Here is a 13303-nt window from a genome sequence, read left to right on the forward strand (position 1 = left end):
AATTTTGCTCCACTGCATCGAAGTGTATGTTCAACATGCAAGAAACAGAAGACCTGGGAATATTGTAAATAGCATTTGTAGTAAAGGATGAGGAAGTTTTGAAACAATTAGTGTAAGCTGAACACAGTATACAAGTAAAAAGTGTAATTATGTTAAAATCATTCCAATTTCATTAAAAGTATCTGGGAATTATTGTGTTTACTTAATTCTTTTGTAGAAATCAAAGTAAGAGAAAAGGAAAGAAAGATATTTTTCACTGGGAAGATATTTTACAGGCATCCTTTAATTGGCAATAGCATATTTATACTTCAAGAAGCCCCTGTGTTTTAAATAATAAAAGCATTGCATGAACTTAAAAAAAAGAAAAAAAAGAAAAAGAACACACAGCACAGTTAAGCAAACAGCAAGCAGAACCAGAACATTCAGAACCCTTTACCTGTTATTTCCCTGTGTCTTGACCATTAATGTTATGACAGACCTAACCCATGAAATCAATGCCAGTATAAAGAATGTATAAATAGTTTATTGGCGATCAGAACACACTTTATGAAGCAGTCAGTCTCAGAGTAAGCATAAATCCATAACACATATTTAAAAATATATTATTACTATGTTGAGAGCTAGCCTTACCACAAGACTGTATTTTTCCATCTTGAAGTGTGTTTGGAATATATTGTGAGCACATATCAATGATGAAACCAATCAATGGCCTGGAACATTTGTTTTATTTTACATTTCATTTCACCTAAACCATTTTGATATGTGATTTTAAGAATATGATTAAGTGTCACTTTTTAAATCTGATATGAGATATTTGTATCTGGTAATATATCATTTATCTATATCATATTCACAAGTTGACTTTGTCGCCAGATATTGTAGCCATTAGAATTAACAGAGATATGCATACGATTCTTAGACATATGAAGGATCAAAACAAGAAAGTGGCCAACCTGAAGCACAATCAACAACTGGAAAAGAAGAAGAATGCACAGTTACTGGAAGAAGTCCGTAGGCGAGAGGATAATATGACAGACAACTCTCAGCACTTGCAGGTGAGTTGATTTATTGATTATAAATTTAAAATGATCAGGGAGTATATTTTTTTGTCTATAGTTTTCAAAATGCATGAACGGTTTGATTCTACAAAGAATTTTGACCCCTTTTTTCTCCTACCAGAAGATGAACCCATAGCTTTGATTATATCCAACTAATGGATAAATAATTTAGAGGAAGGTTGAGTGGAATATATTCCACAGTGGGATTTCAGTCTACTTTGGTTTAAAGGGAAAAGTCTGTTCTGGCTTTATTTTCTGACTTATGTCAAAATAATAGACTATAAACTTCTGTATTCTATTTGTGTGTGCAAGATGGAGAATTTAGCATTGCTTTGTGGCCCAGTTTTGGCTAAATAGTTGTTAAATATATCAGATTCAACTACAAGATAATTGAGAAGCTCTTGTATTGAAATGGAAGGACCAATAAAAAGGTCATTTCAAAACTTTTCCAGAGTATTTGGTCAATTGAAACATTCATGTTTCGTTTATTTCATTGTATTATGTATAATTACAATGTCCATCAATTAACAGCAAAGTGGTAGCCTGGCTGAATTTTTAAGAAATAAATTGTGCCTGTGTTGTAGCCCTTCTCTATCACTCGCATGCACTCAAGTATTTGCCTATGAAGGACTAAGTATGGAAGTGTTAATAAAGAATAATTCAATTTCTGTTTATTCTTTTGATAAAATATGCATCTTTAAACAATAAGATTATTATTAGATTAATCTGAGGCAGAAATAAATTATCATCTATAATGTATTAGTTTTTTAATATTAAAACAAAATCACCTAAAAAAGGGCTGTATACATGATAGTTATTGGGCATGTCTACATGAGATGCTATGTCGCCATAGCAATGCACTACAGTGACGTCATGTGATAGGCACAAATGTGATGCTGTTGCTCCCTTGCTATAGTGCATTGCTATGATGACATAGCGGCTAAAAATAACTGTGTGCCGCTAGCATGGGGCCCTACAGGCTGTTACTGAACCATTATTTAGTATTTCCAAAAGAAAGTACTAAATGATGGCACAGTAATAATGGCGCCATAGGGGCATGTGTAAACACGTCCATTGTTATTAAGGATTTAAAAGGTGGAATATTTTTATTTTGCATTTGTTTATAAACTTGGGAGGTTTTTTCCTGTAACAACAATATATAAAGCAAAAGCATTCATGGCATATAATAGGTAAATAAGGAATAACTTTGATATAGATATTCAGAGAAACTAGACAACAATTTTCTAAATGTAAGTTGCTTTGTCTTTCTCTAACATGGAGGTCTTAGTTATATACAAACCAAAGAGAAATGAAAAGTTTAGACAAAACTGTAGAAGACTATCTTTCGTTGGCTTGCTTTCTGGGGAGATCATGGAAAAGTCACATTACCCCAGGTAGGCTGACCATTAGTTTCTTTATTAACCAGTAGATTAACTTGTGACTTCAGTGGAAGTTGTAGGTTGTGAACACCATAAAGGAAATACTCAGGAATTTTTTAATATGTAGCCTAATATAAAGACAGTGATACTAAACCTCTACTTATAAACTTGAGCAGCAACATTGCAGAGCACCTCTGAATAGCCAAAATACGCTCCTGTGAGGTCCTGGTTGCAAGGGGCTTCCTTGCCCTTTTCAGCAGCTGCAGTCCTTGCTTTTAGAGAGTGATACACTCCCTTTCTTACTCAGGGACCTGGCCCTGCTTATACCTGTCCAGTAAATTGAGTTGGTTGCAAAGGCCTTTGCATTTTACCAAACCCCACAGAGTGTAGAGGTAGGCCCACAACCTCTCTCTTCCAGTGTTTGGGACAGAGAACAGTGGATTGTTTCCTGTAAAATGAGACAGCTCCTTACTAACTCACAATTTAACCCATGAGTAGGACAACCACAGTCAATCCTGCTGTCGTATCTTGTTTCTCTGATTCTCTGAATTCCAGTGGCTGTTTTGAATGATTTCACTTGTACTCATCACATGGATGACGGGTAACCTCTGTTCTCATTCTGTGCTCTGACTTCTTTTTCTCTGTTCCTGGTTGTTGTCAGTTGTGCTTGGGCTAGATATGATGTACTATTGCTTTTGGTAAATAAGGCTGGCTCTTATTCTGGCAACTAGGCAGCATAATTCATTGCATTTGAAGTGGTAAATTTGACAGAGAAGTATTCAGGCAAATGAAAAGTGCCTCTTTGAGTTTGCCACCAAATCAGCCATGCTTATTTCTCTGAATGGTGTGGCATGTGAGGAGTTGTGACTGTGTTGCAGCAGTTGGCTTAGCAGCTCTGTGGCCAAAGGCTTTGTAGAAGATAAGTAGTGGGCATAAGTTGGGGCAGGAGGGAAAGTTCAATAGTGGTGGTCCTGGTCAAAGAGGCAACATGGTATGGACACAGAAGGTTAGTTTGATTCAGCTTCCCCTGGTAAACCTCCTGTGAAACTCCAGAAAGTCTGAGCTGCCTATTTTGCTGACTTACCTGAAAGGAAGAAAGTTGGAAATCCATTCCTTCTAATTCACTCCACCAGGTGAATACTTCCTAGTTCACATTGACCAGGTTGCTGCTACCTACTATGAAGCTGCTTTCATTCTTTTGTACTGAATTCATAAAATTAGAGCAGATAAGATAGTGAAACTATTTGGTTCTTTCCAGTTCCCTTTGGGTGGTCAGGGGATTATCTGCATAGAAAGTGAACTACAAATTAATTCATTTGGGGAAAAAGCACCCTAATATTTCTACAATTGGGTGAAATATCTCCTTGTCTAACCAGTTGGACAAAACTGCTGCTGATATGAATTTATTTTGGTATTGGAATAATGTTTATACCCTCAAGTACCCACTACTGAGATTTAGTTGTAACCGCACCTGCAAGTTAGTTGTAATGTTGTTAAGCAAGAGCATATTGTTATGATCTAGTATCTGATATCTGTAGTCAGGTGGTAAAAATGAAACTAATTAATTACTTTGGATGTCAAAGGACACTTCCTGCATGAAAGCAGTTTGAAAAAAAACAACAACTCCAGAGCCATCAAAGTGGCTGGGTTAAAGGGCAAGCATTCAAAGGTAGGTAAGTGAAGAATAAAAAACTCAGAGGCATCATGCAAAAGGATTCTTTGAACTCTGAAATGAAAATGGTTACTTTTATTTAAAGAAAAAAAATGACTAGACCCTGAATACTGGCACCAGGTCAGTTGTGATTATGATGAAGTTTTGTGGCCTTTGACTGATGGTGATGTTGAGTTCAACCTTTAGCACCTGGTCATATCAAAGAACTTTATTTGGCATAAAACACTTCTGTGGAGCTGCATACATAGGATCTGACTATGGTGGTGGAACCCAGTTGCTTTCTGTAGACTTCTAAACTTCTGACTGCATTAGTGAGCCCACTAGTATTAAACTATGTTCTGCTTTTGTTTTCTGCCTATTCAAAAAAAACCAAAAACAACTTATTCCAGGTATGTTAGATTATAATATGAGAATTTGCACCCATTCATTTTCTCTTGCAATAAGCAATCAATCCATTGCAGCTATCTAAATCTTCATGACCAATGAGAAGGCATGATAATACTTTATATCTGTAACAGGCGGTGCTTCCCAGGACCGATTTTGCTTTTGGCCTGCCTGCCTGTACTGGGCAAACCGCCCGCCTTCTCTCCTGCCATGCCTTGATGTTAATTAATTAATAGTTGTTAATTAAGCGTGAGGCAGCCCATTTCTTGCCCTGATGCCAGGGAGCACTACCTGCGGTTCCGTTCCTCCCCTACACTGCAGCCCAAGCCTTGCAGATGGTATTTATAAATTCCTCTCTGTGTTGAGGTCTTGGCCGCTGTGGGCTTACCCCTTCTCTCTCTAGCTAGACCTGTCAGCCAAAACCCCACTAATCAGGGCTTGACTCCAAGGCTCTAGCTCTCAAAGATGCACTAGGGTTCCAGCGCCCTCTATGGCACTGAGGTCTGTTCACCCCCAAGTACTGCGCCCCCTCTGGCACTGGGGTTCACTCATCCCTGAATGCTGCACCCTTTCTGGCGCTGGGGTCCGCTCACCCCCGAATACTGCACCCTCTCTGGTGCTGGGGTCTACTCACCCCCGAATACTGCGCCCTCTCTGGTGCTGTGGTCCCCACACTGAAGTGGGTCCCTGAATGAGGCCTCCTCCTCCCTAAATAGCCTCATCCTGATCCTCCGGGTATGAACATCCAATGCAAAACAGGCTTCTATGGCCATAGCATGGAAAAAGGATAATAAAGAAATAAGATAGGCAACATGCCTGCTTACTTTAGATGGTCATGTTTCTGGCTCATAAAGTAGCATATTCTTCCAGCAGAGACTGCAGCTGCAGCACCACAGTCATTGGGAGTCCCCCTCTCTGCTGTCCCTCTGGCCTTCTCCACTCACCATTTGTAAGATCCTGGCCTTCCTCTTCCTGTCACCTGATCAGCTGGCAGGGCTTGAGACTTAACCCCTACTTGACCAGCCCGCTGTGACTGGAAGGTTCTAGATTTAAAGGGACCACCCTGTCTCTTAGTAACAGGGCTAGGGTTCCCTGTTACAATATCAGTAGATGGAATCTGAAAATGTGTAGCATCTATTTAAGTCTGCATAACCGGATAACTGAAAGCTTGCTCCCACTTTCTACTAAAAAAAGATATTTATCAATATTTTACAAAAGGTAAATAAATGATTAATCAATTTTTCAATAAGCAGTTAATCAATGTTTCATAGTGTTACAGAGTCCCATAAGTTGTTTCTTTCCTTGCCTTTTAATCATAAATTTAGAACCATCTACTGTATTACACTATGTCTATGATACTCATCATATCTAGTAGTCATGTATTAAACTTACATTAATAGAACTTTAAAGTTGAATATAACCTAAAATCTTTATCAGACAAAAAATCCTGAAAATTGATAAAATGAGTTGCAAGGTGTGGCCCACGTACAGTTGGGCACTGGACAGATCCACTTTCTTGCAGCCAGGTCCCCTTTGTTTAGGGTGAAAGGGTGTTAGGAGGGAGGTGGTAGGGGAAGTACTGTAGGTGTCTAATGCTCACTTGGGGATTCTTGTGGGAGGATTCCAGGAAACTAGTTAACTTGGTTACCAGCAGCTTTGCACAGCTGGAGTAGGGGCTGATTTGCTAAGTCTGCATCTGCTTGTTATCTGATGGGCTTCAAGAAACTCTAAAGTCAGTTAGCTTCTGTGAAACCTGACATTACATGAATGTAAGTTTCTCCCTGAAACTTTGAGAGCTCTTGATATCTTGTACATATGAACTCCCTTCACTTAAAGGTGAGACTCCTTCAAAACTGATTAAGATCATTTAGTATCTTCCTTTGGGAGAAGCTCTAATTCTTAGTGACCATGCCTCAGAAGATTTTAGAACCTCTCTTTGGGATGTGCTTTGGATGCCCACGATTGTGTGTTTATGAAGTTCACTCCAAGCTCCTGCAGGAAAAGCTCCCACAGGCTCTAAGTTCACGCCAAGCTCCCACAGGCTGTAATTGAGACTGATGCTTCAGTCTCAATTCAGTCTTTGGGGGCTTATTTGGATTGTGGTAAAATCAGAAACATGAGGGGGTCAGACTTCAGATTAATGTCTTGGGAAATATGCGGTTTTCAGAGTTTTTCTTCCACAAATCCAGGGCAGACCTGTGCAAATCCAGGTAGACATATATTACAGCAAACGTCAGGGAAGGATGACTGACCCTTGACTGCATTGTCAAGAAGCTATATGATTTTGAGAATCGTGTATCTGGTATGCTGTCACTTTTCTGGCATTTCATCTGCCTCGCAAAGATAATGTATCTGTAGAAAATATAAGCAAAAAAGCTTTTATCTTAAAAAACGATGTGGTGCTTCAGTCTTTAAGCACTTTTACATGTGCTCCAGGGATGGGAGGATCGGTGCTTTAATTAAAGTAGACCCAAGAGCTGCTCTAATTAAATCACCACCACATCTTCTGTATCAGCATTCCCACACTTAATAATGGCAGCAGGGGCACTTGAACTAAAGTTTGTTCAACGCTTGTTCATTTGATGCTCCAGTAGACTCAATTAATTGAATCTGCTCCAACGTGCTGGAATTTTGACACTAGTGCACAGTAACACCTGTTACTGCCAGCGTCTCATGTAGACATGGCCAGGGAGAAGTAAAGGCATTACTTGAACTGGTGGGCAGGTAGGTGGGGCTCAGGTAAGCCACTGGTCCCTGTGCATGTGATGAAGATAATATAAATCTAGTACTTTCAGCCTGAACCACTTTCTCATGCTCACTTTACAGCTTCCTTTCTCCTATTCTTGGGCTAGCAAAGATCCAGGGTTTTTTATTTGCCCTGGCATTGTTCTTGTGGCCTTTCTGAGACTGGGGAAGAATTTTCAAGTTACCTCCAGCTTCATTATGCACAGTGGATTTTTTCTTTTCTCCCACAGCAGGTTATGATAGTTTAGGAAGTAAGAGTTAAGCTGTTGAAATTTTGTAGATGGCAGATTTCCAGTGCAGGTGCTCCTTTCACAAAGGCTTCTGTTTCCTGATAAACTGTGAGTGGAAGTGGATTTAGGGGAAGATAGTTTCTAAAGAACAAAGATCAGGATCCTGAAATCTGCTAGAGCATCCTCTTAGCCCTTATATAAGTGAAGAGCAGTATGGTCTCAGCAATGGGCTAAAGACATGTTGTGAAGGAATGAGGGCTGATGATAACCCCTCACCCAGGTGTAAACAATTAAGAAAGGATTGATGACCTGTGCTGAACAAGCTATTGTTGGATAGTACCCAGACTGAGTTGAAGTTGTGGCCTAATTAAACCACTGTTCTTGTCTGTCTTCCTGAGAGTCTGGGGCAATGTGCATAGCAGCAATGGCTATTACTTTTCAGAGAGGTATGATCTCATTTCCAAGAATGCATAGAGCCCTAGGAAAGTGAGATTGAATCTATTGATCCATCTGTGTGAAGGACTGCAGCTGCTACTGTAAGCGAGTACCTCCTCTTTCAGTCTTGGGGGAAAAAGCCATTGCAATTCCTGGTTTATTACAGTATCATTAATTTAGAGTTTTATTATATGCTTATGATTTATGACAGATATAGGATCAACACCTGGCTATTACTACACAGCTTTTCTAATTGTGTCACTAAGCTTGCAGAGGAGAACAAGTGTTGTCCTCATACATGAAGTTGAATATCTTTTATAATTAAGACAAAAATCATTATCAAAACAGGTAGAGATATCACAAGGGATTGTATCTGTTTTTTTTCCACTTGCAGTACTCTTATAGCCTATTTGATTTGAGCATTCCTGCCCCCCCCCCGAAGCTCTCAGAAATATTTGTTTCAATATTGTCTGCAAGTTTCCACAGACCTTCTCAAATTCATGTGTTCTGGTGAGATGTCTAATCTGTCAAGTTCCAAAAATCTCAACTATTTATCTTCCTGTAATTGTCTTCCATCTCCTTTATTACAGAGCTGGCTTTCATTCTATACCATTTGGATGTCAAAATAATTTGCCAGCATATGTTCTGACTTGTTAATTTCAGCAGAATGATTTGCTTGCTAATAAAAATTACGTTTTCAATTTTTTCATTAAGAACAGAATTCAGTTTGCAAAGCAGCAGCCAGTCATGGATGCAAAAATCTATTTCCCTTTTTATGTAGTTATATTTTTCATCATCAAAATTATGTTTGATATGTTTTAATAGTGTTACCTATTGGCAATCAGATTAATGCATGCTACTGAGATTTGTGTACTGAGAACTAGGAAAAATATTCTTTACTCAGTGTACTCCCAGTTACCATTTATTACTGACATTTCAAGTAAACTTACATTTCAGGTAAATAAGACTATTATTCAATGGATAAACAGTTGCTTTTATAGCCTCTCTGTCGCCTCAAAGGAGGAGAAAGAAATGAAAAGGGGAGGGAAAGAGTTTAAGAAAACTGGCTAAAAATAGACAATAAAATATTCCTCTGATCATATGTGCTTACAAAACCATTTAAAGTAAAACAACATAAGGCAGAAATAAAGTCATAACATCAAGTCTTCGTAAAACCAGTTATCTAATAACTAAAATAGCATGTTATCGAAGGAACTGCTCACAGCCATTACCCTACTGCAGTATGAAGGATGCGCACCTCCTTTGAAGCACAAGCCACCAACAATCTCCAGCCTCAGTGATGTGTCTAGAAAGCAAACTTCTGAAAATAAATAGTTATGGAAAACTCTAAAATACCCACGGACTTCACAAACTTTATGGTGACTATGATAATTACAAAAGATGATCCTCATATGCTTCTACTATAAGATAAAACAATGGAAATGTGTATGTAACTGTACACCACTGGTTCCACCAATGGTTCTTATTGAAATAACTTCCAAAGGAAACTTTTATTCTTTTTTTGAGATCATATTTCTCATAAATGTGAAATTCCCATTATAAATTTGAACTAAAACATGCACAATCATATTTGTATTATGCAGTAGAATGGCCGCTTCTACACAAGATGCTGACTGCACAGTCATTTAGTACTTGCATGCACAAGTACCAAATGACTGCACAGTAACCGGTGTTGCTGCACAGTAGTGTCCCCGAACAGCTTTCTGGTGATGTTTACTACTGTGCAGTAGCTTGTTACTAGTGTGCAGTAGTGTTTTGTCAGGCTTTGTGCTATGTGATGCTACTGCGCAGTAGTAATGAGCTACTGCACAGTAGTAACAAGCTACTGTGCAATCAGCATCTTGTGTAGATGTGGCCAGTAAGTGTGTTTTTCTAAATTGTAGCACATTCACATGTCCCAAGAGAGGGATAAGTGCCAGCCCCAAAACAAACGTCTGTTCAGATATGCTCAGTTTTTGTCATTTCTTTCTTCTTATCTCTAGCAGTAGGTTTTGCTCTTTAGTTTTAAATGTATAGGGTTTTTCTTATTCTTCGACAAGCAGGTTGGGCAGAAAACTGTAGGGCAGAAGCTCATATGCTTAAGAGAGATTTTTCACTGTAGCAAAATGTGTACTTTTCTTTAAGAGTGCAAAGATGTATGCTCCAGGTTAATCTGGAATATTGTACTTTGGAATTTGAGTTTCTCCACTGCACTGAGTGTAAAATAAATCATTCTACAGTCATATGGAGGCCAACAAAATGATTCAAGCTTTATGGAAATCTGATTCCTGCTAGTTTGTAGTCCTCATTCACTTAAGTTTGATCCTGAGAGCTTTCAAAGCCTTGTACACATATTTAAATAATCTGGGAGAATTTTCCCAGGTTTGTCCTCCTGGTAGAGAAATTTTCCCAGAGCTGCTTGTGCAGACATTCTAATGCTGAGTCCCTGACAAGTGGAAAGTTTACAGTGCTGACACTGTGCAGCTGGGTGGACACCTGTATGTACATCTCAGTGCTCCCTTAGTCTGCCTGGCAACAGATGTCAGCAGTGTACAGTGAAGCCCTGATTGGGTGCCCCAGTTGGCCCATGGCCAGTCTGTGTTTCCCTGCAGCACGACGTGGGGATTGTGAAGGGGGTTCATTCTCTCCCTGCTCAAGCAGCAGAGTCCAGAGTCCACTGTCTCCATGAGGAGAGGGGTGGAGAAAGAGCAGATGGGGTGTGGGGGGGAGGTGCTGGGGAGCTATGTTCTTTTCTGTGGGAAGCCAGAGCATGTACAGACATTCACTCTCCAAAAGTAGCCATTTTTACTCTGGGGGAAAAAAAAAACTTGGACAGGAGTACACTTATGGTTTCTACTGGGAAAGCAGTGACTGTCTGCACAAGGCCAACATGCTGCAATATCTTAGGTTTAAGTGTTTTAAAATATGAACAGAACCCATGTGGAATTCCTGACATAAATTTATTATACTATTCTCTGGAATTATTTTATTTTCAAGGATATTATCACATAGATTGAAGTATTAAAATATACATAAAAAGGGAAAACTATAGAATAAGATAAAGGCTTACAAATGAAAATAAACAGAGCAAAGTAACTTATTCAGTGACCAAAGAAACTGTTTGAAACGTTATTTTACAGGCAGGCATCATTATACTATGCTGAAATTTCAAACAAGTTAAGAAGAAATCCTATGCATAAATGAACATCTTTGTAGTGATTAGAATCAAAACAGTTCAGATTAGAATTGAAATGAAGTCATCTTAAATTGTCTGTGAGTTCACAATCTTAGGTTATTTAATTAAAAATAGGCTGAAATAGGGTCTGTATCTGTTGCAGATAGGTGGTAGCATCTTGAAAGTTTTAATAGATCTGATGTTATGTGGAAAAAATATTTTTTGGCTTTCAGCCACAGGCCATTATTGGGTGGGAAAAGGGAGTTTAGCTTACAGGATGTAACTCCTGCCTGCTGCATGAGGATAAAATCCACACTGCATTACACCTTTGGTTTTTGAAGCTGATCCCCTCTTCGTAGCCAATTAGTTACACAACGATTGGGTCAGTGGAAAAGGAGAAAATTAACCCACATTTTTCTCACTTTTCCCTTCTGCGTTATAAGTGATGTGTACCCCAAGAGAGACACAAATGGAGGAAACTTGGGCTTTGTGCAAGTGCAGGGGAAGAAAGCTTATATTCCTCCAGTTGCACAAAGATAGTGGATAACCTGAGAACGGACTATCCCATATGTGGTCAACAGAGGATGAAAAGCTGCTCAGAACTTTGAAGATGTCAGAAACCGCCTGGATCCCAATAGGTGTAAGCAGGCATTTTTTAATTCTTCAAATGTGAATTGGTACCAGAATCTGGGAACTATGGTAGTAATGTGAATGAATTACACTTACAATGGAAGCCTCATTCTACAGCCCCTGAAAAGCTGTTTCAGGAAAATGTAATAACTTAGTTGCTTCTTATTAAAATACATTAGTGACAGTTTCATCAGCCTGAACAAGACACCTGTGCTACCTGAATATGTCCATGGGTAAGGCAGCAGGTTAATGCTGTGCCTGATGGACAAGATCCTCATTGATGTTTAGGTTTAGAGTTGGTGCTTTAGTTCTCTGATTTAGTAGTATAAGCCACACACATATACTTTCAACGTAGGCTTCTTTGCTGAGTTTCATGGTAAGAGTTCATTGCCTCAACAGGATACATTTTTTCCAGCCTTAGCAAATACTTACTGAATAATCAAGCAAATCTCAAGTTCAAATGGTCAGTCTTTGTAATATTTGGTTATGTTTTTCATATACAGTCTCAAGTTAATGAACTAACGTATGAAAAAATGTAAACTTCAGTATTTTATACTAGCTTTCTGAAATGCATGTGCACAATTCTCCTCAATGTATTGCCTGAGATCTAAAGTATGTTCTTGTATGCTTCCGTTTTCAACTGAGGGGTTCCTTGGGGACTGTAAAGTTTATTCTTTTCCTCTGGCTAGGCTAAAGTCTAATCAGTTTTGGAAAAAAATTAAAGATTATATATACTGAATATCTTTCACCCTTATAAAGGAAAAGTTAGGAAATACAAATGGGGAGAACCTACTGCAATCGATTAAACAACTATGTACTTTAGTGTTTTGTTCATAGGTACTTTCATTGCCATTTCTCTGCTTCTCTAATTATAGCTGAATTTTGCCAAGATAGGAAGTGTAACTAATAACTTCAACCTCAAAAATGTCCAGCCTTCAGCAAAAAGTAGAGTTTATTATGAATTTCACACAGGTTGTGGAGAGTTTTCTTTACTAATATCTGCGGGAAAAAGGCAGTTGTATTTTTAAAGCTGTCATTTTTATCTGCATGTGATTATATCTCTAAGAATGTTTTTTATTTAAATTAGGCAATAAACAAAATTGCTTACCTGCAACCTGTTGTTTCTGTTTTAATTATCTATATTTTGTACTGTGCTCTATAATAGGAGTAATAAAAAGGCAACGACTTCACTGATAATGTATTTCAATACATTTAAAAAAATGATTACAAAATCAGAAATACATTATAAGTACAAAATCAGAATAATTGAAACAAGCCCATTACGGACTATTACAGATGCAGATAATATGCACACATTTCTAGTGGAACACAAACATACTTTTAACATAGATGTGCACTTAGGCATTTTCTTTTCTTGGCCAGGGAAGGGTTCCATGAGTTGTGGATAAATACCATATGTGTTGCTGAAATGTGTGTTGAACCTCAGCCAATGTTTTAAGATTATGTTGAAGAGAATTTTTCTAAGAGGTTTCAGATGAAGAAAAGTACTAAACTATTTGAAAGTCTACAGAGGGCAGAAAGGTTGATTGGTAGGTCTGAGGATCAATACCAGAAGTGTTTTTTTCTTTTGGGAT

At 38.4% G+C, this 13303-nt stretch overlaps 1 protein-coding gene across 5 annotated transcripts in view; it reads left to right on the forward strand.

The window, feature by feature from the left end:
- The window catches only part of ERC2 (ELKS/RAB6-interacting/CAST family member 2), a 1022300-nt gene that overhangs the window by 562740 nt on the left and 446257 nt on the right, over positions 1-13303 (forward strand). For all 5 annotated transcript variants that reach the window (XR_009455862.1, XM_059715377.1, XM_059715380.1 and 2 more), the window contains exon 12: positions 920-1055. Coding sequence is in view for 4 of the 5 variants with exons in the window: in XM_059715377.1 (XP_059571360.1) it covers positions 920-1055 (136 nt within the window). In the remaining variant the exon portion in view is untranslated. The remainder of the gene's footprint in view (positions 1-919; positions 1056-13303) is intronic.

This window comes from Alligator mississippiensis, chromosome 12 (assembly GCF_030867095.1).
Source record: "Alligator mississippiensis isolate rAllMis1 chromosome 12, rAllMis1, whole genome shotgun sequence".
NCBI lineage: Eukaryota > Metazoa > Chordata > Crocodylia > Alligatoridae > Alligator > Alligator mississippiensis.